Source organism: Trachinotus anak, unplaced genomic scaffold (assembly GCF_046630095.1).
Source record: "Trachinotus anak isolate AG129_WGS33_773 ecotype Australia unplaced genomic scaffold, CSIRO_AGI_Tana_v1 ptg000023l, whole genome shotgun sequence".
Taxonomy (NCBI): Eukaryota; Metazoa; Chordata; class Actinopteri; order Carangiformes; family Carangidae; genus Trachinotus; species Trachinotus anak.
In genome coordinates, this window is record NW_027273874.1 from 7,173,682 (window position 1) to 7,195,000 (window position 21,319).

At 40.2% G+C, this 21,319-nt stretch overlaps 1 protein-coding gene and 1 long non-coding RNA gene across 3 annotated transcripts in view; one reads left to right on the forward strand and one right to left on the reverse strand.

Moving 5' to 3' along the window:
* The window catches only part of exoc6b (exocyst complex component 6B), a 93,011-nt gene extending 89,601 nt beyond the window's left edge, over positions 1 to 3,410 (forward strand). For both annotated transcript variants that reach the window (XR_011684810.1, XM_071459943.1), the window contains one exon: positions 313 to 3,410. Coding sequence is in view for 1 of the 2 variants with exons in the window: in XM_071459943.1 (XP_071316044.1) it covers positions 313 to 439 (127 nt within the window). In the remaining variant the exon portion in view is untranslated. The remainder of the gene's footprint in view (positions 1 to 312) is intronic.
* LOC139607232 (uncharacterized) overlaps positions 1 to 21,319 on the reverse strand; it is a 144,850-nt gene that overhangs the window by 393 nt on the left and 123,138 nt on the right. Inside the window, exons 5-7 of the long non-coding RNA XR_011684811.1 lie at positions 10,994 to 11,116; positions 7,680 to 7,750; positions 4,334 to 4,379 (exon numbers count right to left, since the gene is read on the reverse strand). This is a non-coding gene — a long non-coding RNA (uncharacterized lncRNA). The remainder of the gene's footprint in view (positions 1 to 4,333; positions 4,380 to 7,679; positions 7,751 to 10,993; positions 11,117 to 21,319) is intronic.

A 21,319-nucleotide genomic window follows, 5' to 3' on the forward strand; every position in this document is an offset into this window, starting at 1 on the left:
TCTCATGTGACACCAGACACACACACACACAGTGAACTTTAAATTCGAAATGTTCTTTTCGTCTTCAACAAATGACTTCAGCAGAGATGTGTGTGTCTGTACTGAGCATGCTCGGTTTTAAGGCTCAGACTAAACTGTGCATCACAAATGATGCACTTGTGGGTGTTTTCCTGAATGAATCAGATGAACTACTTAGTGCATATTGGTCTACTTACAGCATCCAAACACTGAGAAACTAATACACGACACGCACTAAAACAGGCGCTTCTCTTTCTTTCCCTCCACCAATCCCTTCTTCCTCTCCGTCTCCAGGATGAAGGAGATGAGCAGGAAGAACAACGTCTTCGCCCAGTTCAGGAAGACGGACAGAGACAGACAGAAACTCATCGACACCGTCATCAAACAGCTACGCAACCTCATCGCACAGCACCACACCTAAAGCGAGCCACCCGATTGGCCAGCAGGCCCGACGCCACCATCTAATTGGCTGATTGAATCCATCCAACCTGATGAAAAGCAGACCCGTTCAACCACAAAACCGCTGGCGGATCTGTGCTTGCTTAACTTCCAATCTGACGCCCAAAACCACCAGTAAAAACTGCAACAAGCTCATTGGATATGAAGCTTGTGCTGTGCAATCTGATTGGTTAACTGAAGCCTCTGTTTCCAGAATAAGGAGCAGAATTTTTTAATCCTGGAGCTTCTTCTTCGGGTTCACTTCAACTCAAATTGATCCGTGTGAAACAACGAGGCTGAAACACAAGCTGAACCAGAAGCTGTCGTCGATCCTGTTGGTTCAAATTCATGTCACGTGAAAAATAAACATTATCACCTGCCTTATACTCAAACTTGAATTGGTCTTGGTCTTAAAAGCAACTGGGGTCTGTTAGATTTCTGACCTGTGGAGAACGATCGAGTAGAGCAAACAAATCATTTTAAAGGTCCCGTATTTTACACTTTTTGGAAGTGTTGATATAAGGAGATATATTTGTAGTTTTAGGAACCAAACACCATCTCAGTGTAGTTTTACATCTCCTCTTTGACCTCACTTTGATACTTTCACAGTATTAATTTTGCTTCAAAATCAAAAAACACATGGACTTCTACATTTATAAAATTAAACCACCAAGTAGAACAGCGTCAAAATAAATAACATAATGAGCTTTTCAGACCATGAACATGAAACCACATGCTCTTCTTGTTCGTCCTTCACGTTCGAATGAAATCTCTCAGTTTCCAGTTGCTGTGACACTTTGTTGCTCCACTTGTTGCTTCAGTTGCTGGATGCTATCGAGCCTTGTTACCAACACATTTGTAAACGGGAACGCAGGTGAATTTTGGCTGGAAGTTACGTTAGATTTATGTGGGAATTGTCTGCAAGAATCTAAGGGTTTTTACTGAGAACTCACATTTTCAGAGACTCTATTCTTTCCCGTAAACTCTAACCGCACTGGCTGGTTAAGCAGTCTGTCGCTGACAGCCTGTAATGTCTTCCACATTGCTCGCTCTCTCACTATGGCACAATAACAGCACGTTTTGAATGTACATCAGGGAGGGTCGTCTTCAGAAGCAGAACGTTTTCTTTTTTTTTGGTTGTAATATCACAGCCGGTCGAGCACTGAACTCTGGAAAAAAAATAATTTGTAGATCTTGGTGGCGAATAAACAGAATGTTATTCCAGTATCCCTTATCTTCTAATAAAGGGGGATGTTGACGCAACATGGCAACCCCTCTCCCTCTTAATATACAACCTGCAAACACTTGAATGGCTGCTCACATCTGGCAACCTCATTCCCACATCATAACACCTGAAAGCACAGTGAGTGTCTGGGATTTAAAAGGGGGGGATGTTGTCCAAACATGGCAACCCATACCTCCCCTCTCCATCAGATTTGAACTGGGGGATGCCGCCTGAGCATTTTATACTACATGTATAGACATCTCGGTCTTAAAGAGGGGGATAAAGCCCCGATCTGGCAACTGCTCTAAAGTGTATAGTTTGTGTGGTTGACTAGAAAGAGACTAATTTGTATAGAACTGTTGTACTAATGCCAAGCACACACACACTTTCATGTCTTCCATAAACATATGCCAAGCTGTGTGTGTGTGTGTGTGTGTGTGTGTGTGTGCGCGTGTGCGCGTGTGCGTGTTTGCAGTGTGGCTACACAAACGTTTGTTTAGCTGAAGCACAGGGCAGAATTACATCCACACTAGATTATTTTTTAAACTAATATGGGTCTTTTTTTTTTTTTTTTGCTCTTTGTGTTGCTTTCTTCTTGAACTTGGGTGCAATAATAGCATTGGAAACTGCAGCGTTGTGTGTGTCTGTGTGTGTGTGTTAATGATTGTGCTTTATAAAGGGATTCAAACTTACAGCGTGTGCATCAGAAGGGAAATTTAATTTGTTCCACGTTCGATCAGTCGCCGTGTGATGACGTTGTGTGTGTTTCTGTGAGCTTGTGTTCACTTGTGCATCAGTGTGATGTGTGTGTTTGTTGGTTTTTTTGGGGTTTTTTTTGTATCCATCCTTAGCTGTGTATCATTTTTAGGTGTTAGAGGGGTCTGGGCCGTCGTTATTGAATGTGCCTTTGCTGTGTTTAGTTTTCTTTCCGTGCAGCAGCTCTGTGGTGTTTGGACTCTGGACACACTTCGCTCAACATCACACTACATGTACAATAACACAAGGACCTGCTGGAGGTCTGAGGAAAGACTGGTCATCACTAAAAGTCCTGTTTCTGGAGCTTTCAACCACATCTGTTAGTTACTTTACCTTTTCTGTGACACTAATTATGCTGCTGCTGCTGTAGTCTTGAATTTTTACACTCAAAATGAGAACTGATCAGTTTTTTTTCATCATATTTAAGCTGAAATTTCTAAAAATTGACTTTTTTTAAATTTGTCCTGATTAAAATTTAAATTTCAATCTAAATTTCAGTATTTTTCTTTGCATTTTGAGAAATTAAATTCTATTTCCATTTTCTTTTGTTAGATGCAGAAAATTAAGATTTTAAATATCTAAATCCAGGTTGTTGGTTGATTGGTTCAATTTTCTGATCGTTCCAGTTGTGTAAAGATATTTTCATATTTTCAACGCTTTAAATTGCTATTGCTATTAAATTTATTAAATGTACTTCCACTTCCAAGGAGCAGCTCCACCTTGCTCAAGAGCACTGTGGCAGTAATAAGCAACAGGTCCCCAGTCTCCTCTCTGACCTGTGTCCTGAGTCCTGGCGCTGCAGATGTTGCGGCTGCTTTGTTTTGTATTTTGTAAGCAGAAATCTTTATTGAGACAGAAGCACTGTAAACGCTGTTGTATTAAACCACTAATAAATGAAACTAAAGTAAAAATACTAATGAAGATGCAACAAATGCCAACAGACAAATATGGAATAAATGAAAAGTGTTGAATATTTTGTCTCAACTGTTTCTTCATTTCAAGGTGACAAATCTGATCTTTTTCACATTTCCACAGTTTGTCACGTTATTTATCTAATAGAAGCATGAACATTTATATTAACGTCAGTTGTTTGCTACATGCTACTTAGTTTGTTCTAGTTATTAAGTTATGTCATCTGATTTAAAATGTAGTCTATTTATAAATTTATAAATATTAATTTTAACTGAAAATCTTATTTCTTGCTTTTGTTCTTTTTTTTTTTTTTTTTTAGATGCAGGTTTGTGTATTAATGCTGTTGTGATTAGCAGGAAATATTCTGACAGTTTAAAAGGAAAAAGGAACAATAACAATTTCAGAGGTAAAATAAACACCTTCCTTTTTTTGTGAATTTTTATGTTACTGTGCCAAGTATTTCAAACTGAACACTGGTGCCAAACATAACTCACATTTAGCAACATCACAATGTAGAAATTCTGTGAAAAGCAATTAAATGTTATTTAAGTAAAAAAACAAGACTCTAATTTATGAGAAAATGTGAAACCTATTGTAACGGTAACATAAAATATTTATCTTAAGTTTGCTAACATTAGCTACTGGTCACACCAGACCAGAATTGTACTTTATTGCATATGATCCTTTTTTTTTAAATTTTGAATTTAAAAAAATGCTTCTTTGAAAAAAGTTTTAAGTATCAAAAGTAAAAGTATTAATTATATATAATCATATAACACCGATGCTGTCTTGTGTATTATAATACTGGGTTATTGTGCATCAACATGTATTAATGTACATGCATTAATATATATTATATAGGCCTACTGTATATACAAAATCTGAGTCTATAAGATACTTTAGAGTTAAATATACAAAAGCTGCCTCTGAAATGTAAGTGAAGGTATGAAACTGCATCAAATTGTACCTGGGTAAAGTTCTTACCTGAAGCAGTTGGAGCGTCAGAGACTTCACTTCCTGACGTCACCGCCTGCAGAGACACGACAGATGATGACATCATCACAACAGACGTAAAACAGGAAGAGACATTAGATTTTATTAGATTTTATTCCCAACACCATCTCTCTCTCTGTGTCTCTGTCCCGCTCACACTGCCTGACTCTCATCGCAGTGACCTTTGACCTCTCAGACAGCATGGGCGGCTGCTGTGATTAACGAGGAGTTTGTGTGTGTGTTGGCGCTGCAGGTGGGAGGTGTGTTTTTTTGTGTGTGTGTGTGTGTGTGTGTGTGTATGCCTGTTCAGTGGAGGGCAGCGAGGCAAATCCAAAGCTACACAAACTCTCTGCATGCCTCAGGTTTCCTCTGCCGACTGTGTGTGTGTGTGTGTGTGTGTGTGTGTGTGTGTTCCCAGCAGTCTATAGAGGAGCGGTGGAGCGCTCAGAGCTTGGGATGCCTCACAAAAAAACTCCCTCTCTCTTTCCGTTTTCTTTTCACTGAACTTTCTGAACTCTCTCCTCCAGTTTGAAACATTTTCTTGAAACATCCACAGACACTGATTAAGCTGAATTTCTATAAAGCGTCCTTCCTTCCCTCCCTGTGCGATGGAAAAAAGAAGAAGCTGCAGATTTCTCGGAGTCAGTGATGAGTTCGTCAGTAGTCACCTTATCACCTCTAAGGAGGAGCTGACTCTACAGATTTTGGTTCCTCATTTTGTTGTGATGACAACACAGCGGTCACGATCTGGTCGTCAAGCGCCACAGTCAGCTGAGCAGATACAGCAGATCAGAGGGTTAAAGCCTGGTAATTTCAAAAAATGCAAATATACAAAAAACGCAAACAATAGAAACGGGGGATTTTTTTTTTTTGAGCCATCACTAATTGTTCCTCCTCTGTTCTGTGGAACTGCACCGTGTGTTTTTCTGTCTTTAAGTGTTTAATTATATCTGGTTTCAATTCACTTTGTAAAGTTGTTCTGAAAATCTATTTAAAGATAACGTAAGAGAGAAACATGACTCCTGATGAAGAGTCGCTGCCGGATGTGTGAAGAAGAAACTGTTCATGTTAAACTGTGATAAAACGTCAGCGCCAAATAATCCAGGTGTAAATTTTAGATTTAACAGTGATTATATACATGATGTAGAGCTTTATCTTCAGTTAATATGTCAATAAGTTAATAATATTTATCTCCTCAGAGGACTCGAGGAAAGAAAGAAAGAAAATGTAGAACTTTGATGTTGTAAAATGAGCATCTTTATGTACAACTGTGTCACTATTTAAAATCTTTACATCACATTTTCATCTGAAAGTGAAGCAGGTTAAACGTTAATTTCTGAGAATGACAGAAAAAAAAATTTAAAAATTGAGGAAGCAAGAGAACAAAAGTTTTCTGAAAGACACTACGACTCACTGTCGTCTAAACTGTTCATTAGTTGGTAAAAAAGTCCTCACATTTAAAGGAAATGTAGAAAAGTCTCTTTAAAACTGTTTTGTCTTAACATTTGTAGTTTTACATGTGATGAACTGAAAGAATTATCAGCTGTGAAAATGAAGAGAAGGAAAAACTGCAGGGAAATAAAAGCAGGTTTAGCAGCAGTGATGAGAAAGTTCAAGGTCTCCTCTCACTTTCATACTTTCTACACTGTGTGTGTGTGTGTGTGTGTGTGTGTGTGTGTGTGTGTGTATTAAGGATTAAAGTCTGTAAATGAACACATTTGTTCAATCATTTCAAGGCAAACACACTTTGAGTATTACAAGATGTGTTACAGTACAGTGTGTGTGTGTGTGTGTGTTATCTGATGATTGCTCCTCTGACAGTGGTGTGTCTCACATTCATGTGGTCTGGCAAGTGTGAGAAGAAGCAGATCTCTCTTTCAAACGCACACAAGAGCATCCAGACCCCAATAAAACAATCTTCACGTTTCCTCTGCTGTCGTCTGTCTTTTTAAGAAAAGCCAAACACATCGAGAGCCTGGAGCGAGCGGCTGTATATAGATTAGATTTGTGGCTCTGTGTTTAACATCCACTCAGAGCTGCTACTAGAGCAGGATCTTTGTAAAAGAGTCCAGAAATAAACGATAAATTAGCTCATTACCTCCATCATTGGTCCAAATGGTTGTCAGGAAAAAACTGCTTGACAAAATCAGAAGGAAATCTGGTGTAAAGTGTCGGACTGTTTTATATATATATATATTTAATTTTTTAATTATATATATGAATTGAGATTAACTGCTTTTAATGTGTGATTAATGATTAAATTTGTGTGTCATGTTTTCTTGTATCGTTTATTTTGTTCATTTTAAACTCATGTAGTTTCTTTCAGTGGCATGAAAAGCACAAATAAAATTTATTATTATTATTATTATATATGTGTGTGTGTGTGTCCATCCAAGGTCATTCTGGGGTCATGAGAGGTCATCAAAGTCAGTGTGGTGCAGCATGAAGGACCACACACTCAAAAACACACACACACACACACGCACACACAGTATCTCATCCACTATCACACACACTCCTCACCGCTACAAAAACTATCTGTTCATCTTTATGCCTTTTTTAAATTCAATACTCAGGTTTGATAGTGTGTTCTAACAGACAAGGATGAGACAACCACCTAAATATAGAAACAGGAAGTTGCTGTGTAACACACTAGAACAACTTCCTGCAAACGCGAATCAGCTGCCAGCAGGTGAAGGCAGGCGAGAGAGGAGAGGAAGGAAGCTGGAGGAAGAACGACATCACATTTTATCTCTTTCATGTGCAGCGGAGCAACAGTGTGTGCATCCAGATAACTGCCAGCTCCTGTTTGTTTTTCACTGTCAGCTGATTGTAACTGTGATACTGCTGGAGATCAGTTCATCTTTGGTTACTTCACATCACTTTGTGTGTGTGTGTGTGTGTGTGTGTGTGTGTGTGTGTGTGTGTGTGTGTGTGTGTGTGTGTGATGCTCAGGTTTGATAGTGTGTTCTGGTCAGACAAGGAAGAGACAAACAGCTGAATATAGAAACAGGAAGTTGCTGTGTGAGATACTAGAACAACTTCCTGCAAACACGAATCAGCTGCAAGCAGGTAGCTGAGGGAAGCTACGGCAGGTGAGAGAGGAGAGGAAGGAAGCTGGTGTAGTGTTGCACTGGTTCACAGGAAGCTGGTCTGCCAAAGTAAAAGGAGCCACACAGCAGATGCAGATGTTGCAGGATTGTAATCCACTACCTGAGTGAGGCCAGATGTTTGTGCTATTTATAAAGTATTAATGATGGTTTAGGGAAAACGTGTGCGATTAAGATAAAGAGAGAGAGAGAGAGAGAGAGTGCGGGGAGTGTTTTGTTGTCTGTACCTGCACATGGCGACGGAGCTTTGAATACCACCGTCACTTCCTGGTTTGGGTCTTTGCATATCGTCTGGCTCCTGTGTGAGATAACACGTTAAATAATCAGTCAGATATGAGACATCAGAGCGTGAACTTTACTTCCTGCACAGACAGAGACAGATGGTGGACGATAAAAAAGATATGGAGGGAGAATAAAACTTTATGGCTGCTTTAACTTTGACTTCCCGGGAGTTTTCAAAAGGCCCAAGAACCACAAAACTAACCGAAACATCTGTTACATGCTTTTTTCAAAATAAAAGCTTAATTTTTGTTTTTTATGCCTGAGCTGTTTCTTTAGATGAATGATTCCTGCATGTGTTTATCCACTAAATGCTGCTACACCCGACACACACACACACACACACACACACACACACACACACACACACACACACACACACACACACACACACACACACACACACACACACAGACACACAGGGAGTCTAATTAAGACGGATGAGACAGCGCACACACTTCTCCTCACCTCCCGGTTATTGATGAGGCAGAGGGGTCAAAGGTTACAGAAACACCAACTCTGTGTGTGTGTGTGTGTGTGTGTGTGTGTAACTTTCACTTCATCTCCTTCGTCACTGCAGTTTTTTTTTTTTCAGATAAGGACAAATGTATTTTAATCCTCTTTTTTTTTCAATTCTATTCTTTCCTCATGTCTCTCCATCTTCCTCTTCCTTCACTTTTCAGGAGGACAGTCACTGGAAAACATCAGCTCTTTTTATAATCTTTCCATCTTATTAATTTTAAATCAAGACACAATGATTTCTGAAGACATTATACAGCGCTAAAAGACTGAATTGTCTAAAAAAAGTTAGTATTTTCACCAGTCCAAGACACATGAAGAACACATGGAAACAAGTGTAGAGCTGGTTAGAGGGCAGGGATGTCAAATGTTATTTAATCTTAGGAAACCTTCATTTTTACAACAGAAAAGAGTTTGAGAATGAGAGCTAGCTCAAGAGTTTGGCTAAGCTATGCTAAAGTTAGTCTGACGTACTAGCATCTTGGCTAGTCCTCTCCTGAACAATTATGTCTCTAATGTGAACTGTAACCTCAAAAATATTGTAGTTAGCTTATATATGCTAATTGTCTTTGAAAAATAATGCTCTGCTACTATTGCTAGTGTTAAGATAGTTAGCTGTGCTTGCGTTAGCGCAGATAAACACACAATTTAATTTTTTCTCCAGAAAACTCGAGTCCGGCCCATATGCCTCCACATCTGGATAGACTCTAGTTATCCTCTGGTGTCGGCTAACAGCTGGAGGATTTTCTGTATGTGCACGAGAATTGGTCCAGATGTGGAAGTAGCATCTGACATGATATGGGCCAGACTCAGGCCGTGGAACCAGGACATACACTGAGCCAGAAGAAACGCCGGACAGAAAAAGACATCACTGTGACTGGAGTCCTGAGCACATGAACCCAAAGCTCCAATTATGTACAGATTCAGACTTATGCTTCTTGTTTTGTTTTCTAAATTTACACTAACAGTCCTGGAATATCATCAGGGGATCTCAGTTTCCCGTCCTGGAAGCTGGAGTTTCTTTTTTTTTTATTCCCAGCAGCACACGACACAGCAGAATATTTGTTAAAGTAACTTGATTTTAAACTGGAAATGTCCTCTGAGCTTCAGGACGACCACATTATTCATCTCCCCGTCTCTCTCTGGATGCCTGTGGTCTGGTCCCCTGAAACTCCTCATCCCTTCTTTCCCTCCTCTCTCTCATCTCCTATCTCTTCATCTTTTTTCTTTTTCTTTATCCACAGTGAGTTTTACTAATATTCCCCAAAAATAGCTGCGGCCTGACCAGCAAATTCTTTCTCCTACTGGGAGACGACTACTGTGTGTGTGTGTGTGTGTGTGTGTGTGTGTGTGTGTGTGTGTGTGTGTGTGTGTGTGTGTGTGTGTGAAGCACTGCCAGTTGTTCATTCCTTTTTTTTTTTTTTTTGTTCCTGACCACATATGAAGAAAACTGAATTATAATGGAGCCCATTATTAAGGCTTAGCAGAGACCCGATAGCCTTGAGTGTGTTGGGGATTGTTATGGTGTGTGTGTGTGTGTGTGTGTGTGTTTGCTGGATTTTCCCCCCTGGTATTCAAAGTGAATACAAAAACATTAAAGTTGTCGGGCGGCATTACTGTAATTGCCGTTTTAGATCTGATTCGATACAGACCTCTCTGGGGAAATTTTCGGAAACGTGTGTGTGTGTGTGTGTGTGTGTGAGCATAAGGGCGAACGAGAGCGAGAGAGAGAGAGAGAGTTATCCAGCTGGGAAACTGACTAACTGATTATCATTATGACTTCTGGGAAATGAGCAGCATTAGCAAACACAGACAAACTGTGTTTATCGCTAATTTGATATATTTTATTATTAAAGTCAGGTTGTGGTAAGTGAAGAACATTGTGCGTCTTTGTATCGTCAGCTGTGTTTAGACACACATGTCATGTTAGGGAAACATTAGAGGAATTAAAATCCATTAGACTGTAGCAGCTCAGAGCATTTTGATTATTTATGACCCTGTGGGAGCATCAGTGACAGAGTTCGGGTCCCACAGGCGGTGAAAGGTCAAAGGAGTGTTTCTGTTTTTGTCTCGTAGTTTTAAAACTAGTTGTAGGTTCCTGTTTACGTTTGACAGTTTGGGCTGAAGTCGTTTCAGGTGCTGACAGGTGACCTCTTGTCATCTCATTCATCTGGATCCTCACTGGAGGATTTCATCCCAGCAGAAGTTTGCTCTTCCCGTGGTCCACACAACACATATTATATCCATGATAAAGTGGATTTAATATGAATAACAAAGTGCTGAAGCCACTTTTTTAAAAGAAAACTTCTTTTCTAGCTCTGAAATTCTGCACTGGATCACCTCTTTTAAATGCTGTTCTAAGTCTTTGTTTTAAAGAATTTTATTTTACATTAATGTTTTTAATTAATGTTCATTTTATGACGTGCATGGTGCATGTAATTTCTTTGTTGTTAAGCACTTTGTGCTGCATTTCTTGTATGAAAAGTGCTGCACAAATAAAGTTTTTTATCATATTATTATTATGACTATAAGAGTATTTGAGCAAACTTAGTCTCTTTCCCTGAACCTGTTAGCTGCTTGATGTTACACTGAGATGCACTAAAAACCACATTGTTAAAGGTTCTAGGTTAAAAAAAGTTGGTGGCTCCCTCTCTTAATATAGACACATGGCTGTAGCTCATATGTAAATGCTATTGCCCGGCGGCTGTAGAACACTGTGTCATCTCGCTGTCCAATTAATTACCTGCAGCTTTCAGATGTGACAGTTGATGTGATTTCTCTCTCTCGCAGTGATCTGAGGTCACAGTCCTGTGGTTTTCTCCCGGCTGGTTTCTTCCCACTAAAGATAAATGTTCGCCTCAGATGTCTGTAAAGAGAAAGTCGACCAGCAGAACTGTTACAAAAATGTTTCAAAAGCCAATTGTGTGTTTTCTGTTGTGAGCAATTTTTAGAAAGAGAGACATAAAATATTTCATCTTAAAGGTCAGAAGACATATTTGTGGCTTTAAGAACCAAAAACCATCTCAGTGTGGTTTTACATCTCCTCTATTTCAGGTCAGTGAGCCAATCAGAAGACTCAGAGACTCTCTTCTGACTGTTTTCTGAGTGATCAAATAAAAATATAGCAGATTTCACTTAAACACTCAGAGAAACCGAATCCTGCAAGGTTGGATGGTGAGTCCAGGTGGGCGGGGCTTGGACACTGTTTTGTTGTGACATCACAAAGTTCCAGAAGTCCTGACGGCTGGTTTTAAGGCTCAGTTTCTGAATACAGGCTGTGTGCATTTCTCTGTGGACTGAGGCTTTGATACTTTCACAGTATTAATATAGAACCTAGACCTGCTTTATAATCAAAAAACATGGACATCTACCTTTAGACTGTGTGGGATTTTTAAGTTTGACGTGTGCTTCCTCTTGTGTTTCCTGTTACAATGACCAAAACTACTTTTTAAAGAAACCGAGTTATGAGACTGAACTTTTCCCCCTGTGATGATGAAACAGAAAGAGAACGACACATAAACATTACAAGATGAGTAAAAGTAGCTCGCGCACACACACACACACACACACACACACACACACACACACACACACTGAGTCATTGAGCCCAGATGTCTTTACTCTTCACCTGTGTACAACAGAATTACTGTCGAAGCCAAAACACTCATGAAACTTGGTTTCAGCCAAACACACACTCATACCACGCACTAATGAACCACTGAACACACTCACACACACATTATCATGAACTCACCTGACAGCATACACACTATTTGACACACATAAACACACCGCGTTGACCTAATGAACTGTGTTTTCTAGCTGGTGTGTCATCATGGGAAACTGGTGCTACATGTGTTACCTATAAACTCTGATTAACATCAGTGTGTGTGTCAGTGTGTGTGTTATGCATGTGTGTAACTCATGACGTTTGTGGGAACTAGGTTGTTGTGCCCCCCGCACAGTGTAGACTAATAGTTTTGGGATGTGTGTATCGCCTTGTTGGCACCGAGCAGTGCGACTGTCAGCAGGAGAACTGACGCCCTGAGGGCACGCAGACGTTTTAACAGAGGTGTTGGCGTGGAGCGGCGGGGTTACGAGCTGCTCGCTGCTGCCTGGTCAGATGCCAGTCTGCGGTCAGACGCTCTGTCAGACACTAATCCACACCATCCATCAGAGGAAGAGGCAGAATATAAGACACAAAAGTACTTTTATGACAAATTCATACGTATTGCAAGAAAACACGTGTTGGTTATTTGCATGATGTGGTAATGTTGGCCATTCATAACCATGACCCACACTTTCCCCTGACCTTAACAAAAATAACTGTGTGTGAGCGTAACTCATATCATCAGGTCCAATCAGTGACAGATCACAGAATGAGTCCACAACTCAAGGATCAAGACAACAAAAAATAAAATTAAAAAAAGGTTGTGAGCAGCTTCCAACCAAGGTGATCAAAAAGGACTCAGCCTCCAGGTTCCTGCTGCAAAACACAGATGGAGAACATGGACTAAGAATGAACCAGTGAACTGTCATGTTGGGTCGGGTAAAACTTTAAGTCCCAGGTTGGATTATTTGTATTTATGTTGCCATTAGATGCTGGACTGAAAAGCTGCAAACTGGAAGCAAGAGGAGACAGCACAGTCAAAGTGCTGTATTAGCGTGTTGAGCTGGCGGTCAGTGATGAAATCAAACAAAAATTTGCCTCTTCAAAGACAAAAAAGCAACAAAAAACTCCAACCTTCCTCCAAAACTCCTAAACTTAAAGAGCACTGCGTACACCGGATCTTCATCGGATCTTTGCCTGGTGAGAGCCTGGTCTTAACCTAGAGAAACGCTCACCTCGCAGGTGTGATGGTTTCTCTGATAGTGTTGTTCAAACTGCCTGAAGATGTTGAAGAATGTGAGAGGAGGACGCAGCTAGCTGAGCTCAGTGGTGATTAGAGTGAAGCAAAACAATATAAAAACCAAATACTAGAAAGATAGATGAGCAAAAAAGAGGAAAGAAAGAAAGAAAGAAAGAAAGAAACCAAAAAAGATGAGTTAAGAAGAAAATAAATGTTTTGGAAGACGGATGAAGTCGGAGAGAAATCAGCCTCCCTCTTATTTTCCGCTCAAACATCAGATCATGCTCTTTTACTGTGTCATGGTTGTCACATTTTCCCCTCCACGCCTCATTTCTTCTTGTCATCTCTCACATTATTTTCATCCTGCTTCTTCTTCATCTGAGCCTTTATTTGTCACAGTGAAGCAGCGTCAGTGTTCATCCCTCAGTTCTGTTGTGTCATCGTAAGTCGCCGCCACTGCTGACGAGGGCGGATTAAAGCGCGTCTGTCTCACTCACAGAGATATTCTCTTAATCTAAACCATTCTCTGTCCGCAGCAGTAGCATAATGGCTCCCTGCAGAGCGTTTCACAGCCAAAGAGTCAAACGCTCTTCTGAGCAGAGGAACATTAAAATGTCGATTCAATGACTCACAACAAATGGATCCAGTGGCTTCTCATAAATATCAGTTCGCTCATTAGATGTGTTTTTTTCTGCCTCCAGTTAGTCAGAGGTTAATCAAAATCCTTGTTTTATCATCTTTAATCACAAAGTGTTTCGGCAGAAGGTTATTACGAGCTGGGGCGACGCAGCTTTACTCACTTCAGCTAAATCAAGCTCATTTTTCAGCTTCGTTGAGTCATTTGGGAACAAAGACACATTCATCATGTTCTCAATGAGATACTAGCCATTTATTACAGATCTGGTGAGTCTTACTGGTTCAAAATACTGAAGTAGCATGTGGTGCATCTTCTTATGCAGAACTGTATTAGTGTTTTTACTGGAAATAAATGATATACTCATAAAACCAGACAGGGTTTCCTGAGCTTCTTCTCAGACTTAAGAAGAAAGAAAACACAATACACATTAAAATGAAAACAATAACTTTAAACACTATTTGTCCTGTGATGAAGGTTGTGTGCACAGTCTATGTTTCTCTGGTTGAAATCAAGATATTGAGGCTCCATGTTTAAGCTGAACTGATACATTAAGGTGTAATATTTATTCATTTAGGAAATTAGGAAAAACAAAAGACTACAAGTGACGTTCTAGTTGTTTTGCGTCTCTTTTTTTGTCATTTTGCGTCTGTCATTTTGTGTCTGTCTCTTGTTGTTTTGAGTCTCTTTGTAGTTGTTTTGCTTCTCTTTGAAGTAGTTTTGCATCCATTTGTAGTTGTTCAACATTTTTTTGTCTTTTAACTGAGCTCTATGATTTTCAACCATGAAACATTAACAGTCACTCCACACAGATGGTCTGGCCCAGGGGCCCCCTGACATCTCGGGCCCCAGGCGTTCAGTACTCCCATCCATGTGTTTGAGAGAAAGGGCATCACTCACTTACTTCCCTCAGGCAAGACTGAGGGTTCAAACCTCGCGGCCCACAAAAGCAGCTTTTTTCTAAAAAAACATGAAGCGAGCCGCCTCCTCGGCTGGAAACGCGCAGCTCTGATCAAATGAAGCTCTAATTAAGTTGTCGCACACCAGCCTTGAGGAGCAGCATAAAAAAAACCCACATCCTTGTTTTACCCAGAAGTCTTCCCACAAGCCCCGATCCAGAAAATTTGGCGAGGATGAAGGCGGCTGGGGGGGGGCAGCCACTTTGTATTTAATTAGTTCAAGGAATCTGCATGAAATCCTGGACTGTTTGACCACAGTTAGTCACTGACCTCGGATCCTGTGGGCATCAAACCCAGCACAGATAGTTCTCTTCTTCTTGCTAAATATCTTTTCTGCTCAGTTTCGGTTTTAGTTTTTTAAAACGGACGCGTCTTTAATCTAAAACATACGATAATAAGAGGATCGAACACTTCTCCCGTGAAGAAAACATTTCCAAATTTGTTTGCCATGAAGATTATTGTCTTTAATAAAAAGCAGAATATTGACGTCTTCTGAGCTCTTAGGTTTGGATCCACCACCAAAGGCACAAAAACAGCTACAGCCTTCATTAATCTGATACTCGAGTGTTTATTAACACTGAGAACAGCACAAGAGGATATAGCTAATTAGTAGTATGGTTCATTTGTTTGAGTCCATGCTCATATGGTGATCCAAAGCAAAGAGGACCTCGTGTCAAACCTCCGTCTACGCAGTAAAATGAACCATTAGCCACATCTGTAACTACTGAGTGGCTTTGAGTTCAAACAGTTAATGTTTCTGTTTCTGTGTGTTCATTCTCCTCGGTGGCTTTCCTGTTGTTTCCCTGTCGTCCTCCTGAGCTCTGCCAGCTCCTTCCCTTGCTTGTTCATTAGCATAGGTCTGCAGCTGGCCAGCTGTGCTCCACACAGCCTTTATTTGGTTAATGGAGGTTACCTAAGAGCATAAATGAGGGTAAAATGTGCAAAGCTAATTGGTACGGCTTGTGATTACATAGCAAAAGGTCAACTAACCCATTTCAAATTAATATAATAAAAGCCTTCTGATGATCGTCTTTTTCCACAGTGAGCGTCCAAACCCTACCATTCTGTGAAGGAAGTCCAAATCAACGTTTATTCTGCCTCTTTAACCTCTTCAAACCTGAAGTTCACTTCATCATAGTCAAAGTGAGTGATTTCCCCCCTCAGCGCCCTCTTTAGGTGGTTTTACATATGAAAAATACAGATTAAAACAATATCAAACACATATTTTATTGATGTTTATTTCAGAATCATTGAACAGAAAACTATCATTATAATGGGTCATCACAAGAACAGATAGGTACCTGGGAAAACCATTGAAAGGTAAGACGGAGGGGAAAGAAAAGGTTTTTGTTAGCCTAACGTGACATTATTACCTCTGCCAAAAGGGTTTTGTTTTCCCTGCGTCTGTTTGTTTGTCAGCAGAATTACGCAAAAAGTACTGAACCAATTAGCGCTGAATTTGGTGTAGAGATGGAGCCTGGACCACAGACGAACCCACTAAATTATGGTTCTTATCCACATTGTTTACTATGAATTTGACTTTTTTTCTCTGAAGTCTGGTGCATGTTGTTTGACACGTGGCGCTCTCTGGATGCCCTTCTAGTTTCACATTTTTTTAGACCTTTACAATTGTTCAAAAGTGTATTTTTGTCTTTTGTGTGACACAGAAAACAAAAGTTGAAAGCAGAAAAATAAATTTGCACCAATGTGTCCTGGAAGTTAAATAAGTACAACTTCTTAAGTACTGTAATTGGAATTTGGAGTTAGTAATACTTGGGTATTTCCATTTTACACAACTTGATACTTTTAATCCATTAAATTTTAGAGGCAACTATACTTCTTACTCAACTACACTTACTGCACTTCACATCTGCACTGCAGCCACCCTCACATACATGATTAAGTGCAGTTTTCTGATAATAAATTTACATAAGAGAAATTTTCAGTGCAGGAATTTCACTTGTAACAGAGCAGTTTCACACTGTGGTGTTATTTGCTGCAGCAGTTTAATACTGCACTTCTATAACTGCGTCAAACTGACAACGGTTAAAAATAAAAGGGTCAAAATCGATGCATTCTTCTTCTTTGTCAAAACAAAGTGCCTACATTACCCATAATGCAGCTCAGGTGCTGACAGTCTGGTCTGAGATCTCAAGCAGAGATGAGGAGCGGGCTGCAGAAGTCTTGTTAGCTCACTTTTTTCTTACTCCACACCCCTAGATTTTATTTCAGTTTCAAACACAGCTGAGGCAACATGTCAGCCGTCACGCAGCTGCTGCTGGAGCCTGAAAGTGCTTTAAACAACTTTATTTTTACCTAAGCAGTAGTCCTCTCCGTGACCTGTAAACAGATTCTGATGTGTTGAACTGGTGGTGGCCCCTTTTAGTAAAGGATCTGAAAACTTCCTCCACCACGGCTCCGTCTTAGTTGTTGAGGTTAAAAAGTTATCCAACATATTTTGGCAGCACACCCACCAAACTACCACGGCTGCAGGCCAAACACTGCCCAAATCTGCCCTAATTTGTAACTGGCTCGCTCCTCATAGATAATAGCAACCCTTCGGCAACGACTGATCGCACCGGCTATGACTTTTGGTAAACTCCCTCCCCCTGATTTTGTTTTTGAGGCAGCAAAAAAAAAACCCCAAAGCAACAGCAGACGACAGGCTGATGACGTGAACAGCAGGTTTGTTTTTGGGTGTTAATTAATCCTCAGAGGTCATCGGCCTAACTGCACTGCCTGTAAATCAGTACGCTCATGTAAATCTTACAGTAAGTCTGTGAGCCGTGTGTGTGTGTGTGTGTGTGTGTGGAAGTGACTCAGACGGCAGTCACTGATGATGTCATCACTGTAATATCACCCAGTTTGGTGGGTCACTAGGGTGCCGCTAATGCATGTGTGAGGTAATGAGGTCATTTTTTAGACTGTGAGTCTTGTTTTGACTCTTGTCATCGCTCGAGACAACTTTTTATGCATCTCATCTTGTGTTTCATGCCATTTATTCAATTTCTTATTTTGTCTTTATATAAATGTGTTTGTTTGTATCGTGTCTTAAATGAAGACCTAGAATTACAAGTTCTACTATAAACAGATGCAACTTTCTCACGGACGAGAGCCAGAGTCTGAATTAGTGTTTATCTAGAACATTTTCTAGATTATAGAAGATTATAAATATTTATTTTTATCCTGTGCACACATTCTATTACTTTGTGTGCACAAGATAATAGTTTGTGCAAACGTGATGTGCAGGAGTTTGTTGTTCATAATTCTTAAATGTTATTGCAGAAACGTTGTTTTTGTTGTTGTTGGTTATATTATAATGTTTTGTAGCATCACTGCTCTGTGCACTGATGTTTCACACATCACAGTGGGAGCTGACCTTCTTACTTGTGTTGCTTGTTGTTTTATTGATCTGTTATTGATTCTATCTTGTTCTTGGCCACAGATTACTATCTTTAAATATTCATGTTGTGTTTTACTGGCAGTTCACCTGAACAACAGCACACCTGAGTCTGTGACAGGTGCATAGCAACCTGAACACCTGAAACGTTGTTAACAAAAATAAAGTAGACAATATTGTTTTCAAAAACCTGACAGGCCTGAAAAATGATTATTTCTCTTCTCCTGATTGGAAGCAGGTTCATGACTCATCATTTATTCTCCCTCACACCTGTCTGCAGACCACACAGGTGTGCAAAGATCACTTTTATGTGCCACTTTGTTACAAACATAAACCTTGTTTTTGTTGTTATGTGCATTATGTTGTTTTATGACAGAATAAAACCAAACTTTCCTCTCACACTCTCTTTCCCTCAATCTCCTTTTCCCCTCTCCCGTGTGAGTGTGTGTGAGTGTGTGTGAGCGTGTGTGTGCGTTCACTTCCTGTGTCCCACTAAGCTCCCTAAAGCCTAAGCTAAACACCTCGGCTGTGAAAGGTCATTGCAGGGTCAGAGGAAATTGAAAATATGTCTGCTAGCAAAACTCACACACATCATTGTACACACACACACACACACTCTGGGCCACTCTTTTCTTTTCCCCCGCTGACTGTCACACACATCCACACAGTCTCCACTCAGGCTAACTGAGGTATGGGAGTGTGTGTGTGTGTGTTTAGGTTGTGTTAAAAGCTTAAACGGACATAGCTGAGGAATGTAAAGATAAGGCGTCTCTGCTTATACAAAGAAACACACACACACACACACTTTGCACTGCAGCCTCACGAAAGCGGTAATTATCTAACCCACACACATAAAGACGTTAACGGCCTAAGTGCAGCCAAATCTCTCCGTCCCGGACCTGGGATGGAAACGCTGCGAGTCTGACACATTACACAAGACGCTGTGAGCTGTAATGGAGTGGATGAGGTCGCCTACAGATCCAGAGGACGACTGTCAGGAAGGCAGCGCTCTAACTTCTGAGTGTATTTGTGTCTGAACCTCTGCTGAACTCAAACGGTCATTACCTCATCATGATCTGTTCAATCAGAGCTGCAGGTTGTGAATCAGCTTCGAATCAGAGCTGCTTTCAACCTCATCATCAGCATTCCTTCCTCAAGTTTATAAAACTCTTCACTTCTTGGCACATGGCTGATCTGACGAACTGATTAAGAAACACATTGTGTTGTTTGTCCAGATCTCTCAGTGTTAATGAGAGAATATGGAGGCCTGGAAGGGCCACAAGTCATACATATATTAAACTAAGACAATAAATCAAAGTAGTCGCATTTCTTTTTTAGAGAAAGGAAAAAGTAAAGTTCTCAGAGACTGATAGTGTAAAGTAATGGATGGATGCATGTGAGAGAACTCTTTAAATAACCTCATGGTCACCAGGTGAACTCAATCAGGTAAATGAGAGGTGGTGAAAATGAAAGAAAACAGGAAACTTTATGACAAAAGTTAAACTGGTTGTTTCCAGATGTGGGTTCAGGATCATCTTGTTTAGTTTGACTTTGAGGAAAGAAACTTCTAACACGGCTCCTTTAAAGAACTCAGTCCCTTCAGTTCACATGCATGTGTCCAAAAAGCCTTTTGATATTTCAGGTACATTTGTCTCTGTGATTATTGTTTCTTTACTGCTGCCAACAGGGGCCGTTACATCACTATTGTACCCGTAATCACAGTAAAGAATTTCTTGGCTATTAGTGATATAACACAACACAACCTGAAGAAGAAAATCACGGATGACATTCTGCACTGTGACCGAGGGCTGATGAGAAAAACCTGCGTTGTTTTTTCAGACACGGTGCCAGATTGAGGAACGTTGGCTGCCGGGCGACAAAGATGCTACTGTATGTCACAAAATGTGTTAAAATATTATGTGTGAGCTAAAACAAAGCTGCAGTTGAGGTGAAACCGCTGTGAGTTCAGCCGGTCGGTGCCGCGACAGAGGAGCTGCAGAGGAAACAGGGTGAAGAGTCTCAGATATAAACAGCTGGGTTCTGTCTATCTGCAGCGCGGCGACGCTCTCCATGGTGCTGACACTCCCACCACCTCACCTAAAGTGAATTTTTATGTAGCTCTGACTCAACAGCTTTGAAAAGCTGTCTGGGCAGAACAGCTGGGTGTCGTCGGCAGGTGAACACCAGGCAAAGGAACCCACTCGAAATCACTGGGATGGCGCGAGGCCCGGTGGGTCGCAGTCTCTGAGGAGCAGCACAGGCACTAACTCTTACCTGTAAATGAACTTTATAAATAAGAGTTTATACTCTCGCAGGCTGAACAGGATGTGTACCCTCCTCTGTAGGGTTTAAGTCGTCCTTTGCATAATCTAGGGCTCTTGTTTTGAAAAACAGGCTCCTCTGTGTGCTGGTTGTGCATAAAGGCTGTTTTTCTGGAGGATTTACATACATTACATTACATACAGTCTGTTCTATACACTAATCCACGGGTCACTGTGTGTTTGCGGAGGTGTTTGCTGTTAAACTGCATGTTTCAGTCATGTTTGTGCTTTTCAAACTTCGTTAATGCATTTTCCTGCATTTAAAAAAAAATAGTTGATGCGTTATTCTTAATTCTTAATTTTATGTTTTGTAATTTTTTTTATGTCGGCATTTTTATTTAATTTTAGCATTTTTTTAGGTTTGTAATTTGTGTTTTTGTCTGTGTATTTTCATGTGCATTTACAACATCTATAGCTCGTGAAAGACCAAACTAAAACTGACAGAGGACATAAATGCACTGATTTCTTTTTTTTTTCTTTTCTTTTTTGTGGTTTTTGCTCTTTTTTTTTTTACATTCAAATTAATTTTGCTCTTGAGTTTCTAATGTGTTTAGGTTTGGAGGTTTTTGTCCACTCTTGCACAAACACTGCACCACAGAGAAGATTACAGGTATCGTGCACTTTAACACGGGCAGAAAAGTGTGATATTCTTAAATGATCTGAGCTTTTAACTGTTGTTTTCAGGTCAAGAATAATCTTTCAATCAAAGCTTTTAAATCAATATGGATGAAAAATTGACATTTTGAATATCTACAATTCCATACAGCCGACAAACTGCATCTCCTGAGGAAGACTTAGTTATGTGACTGAAAGCTCTGGAACAGCTACTGAATGGACCTTGTGCTGAGATTATTTTGCCAATAGTGCAGAAGTTTTTCCTCTATCTCAGTGTCTGATTCACTCTT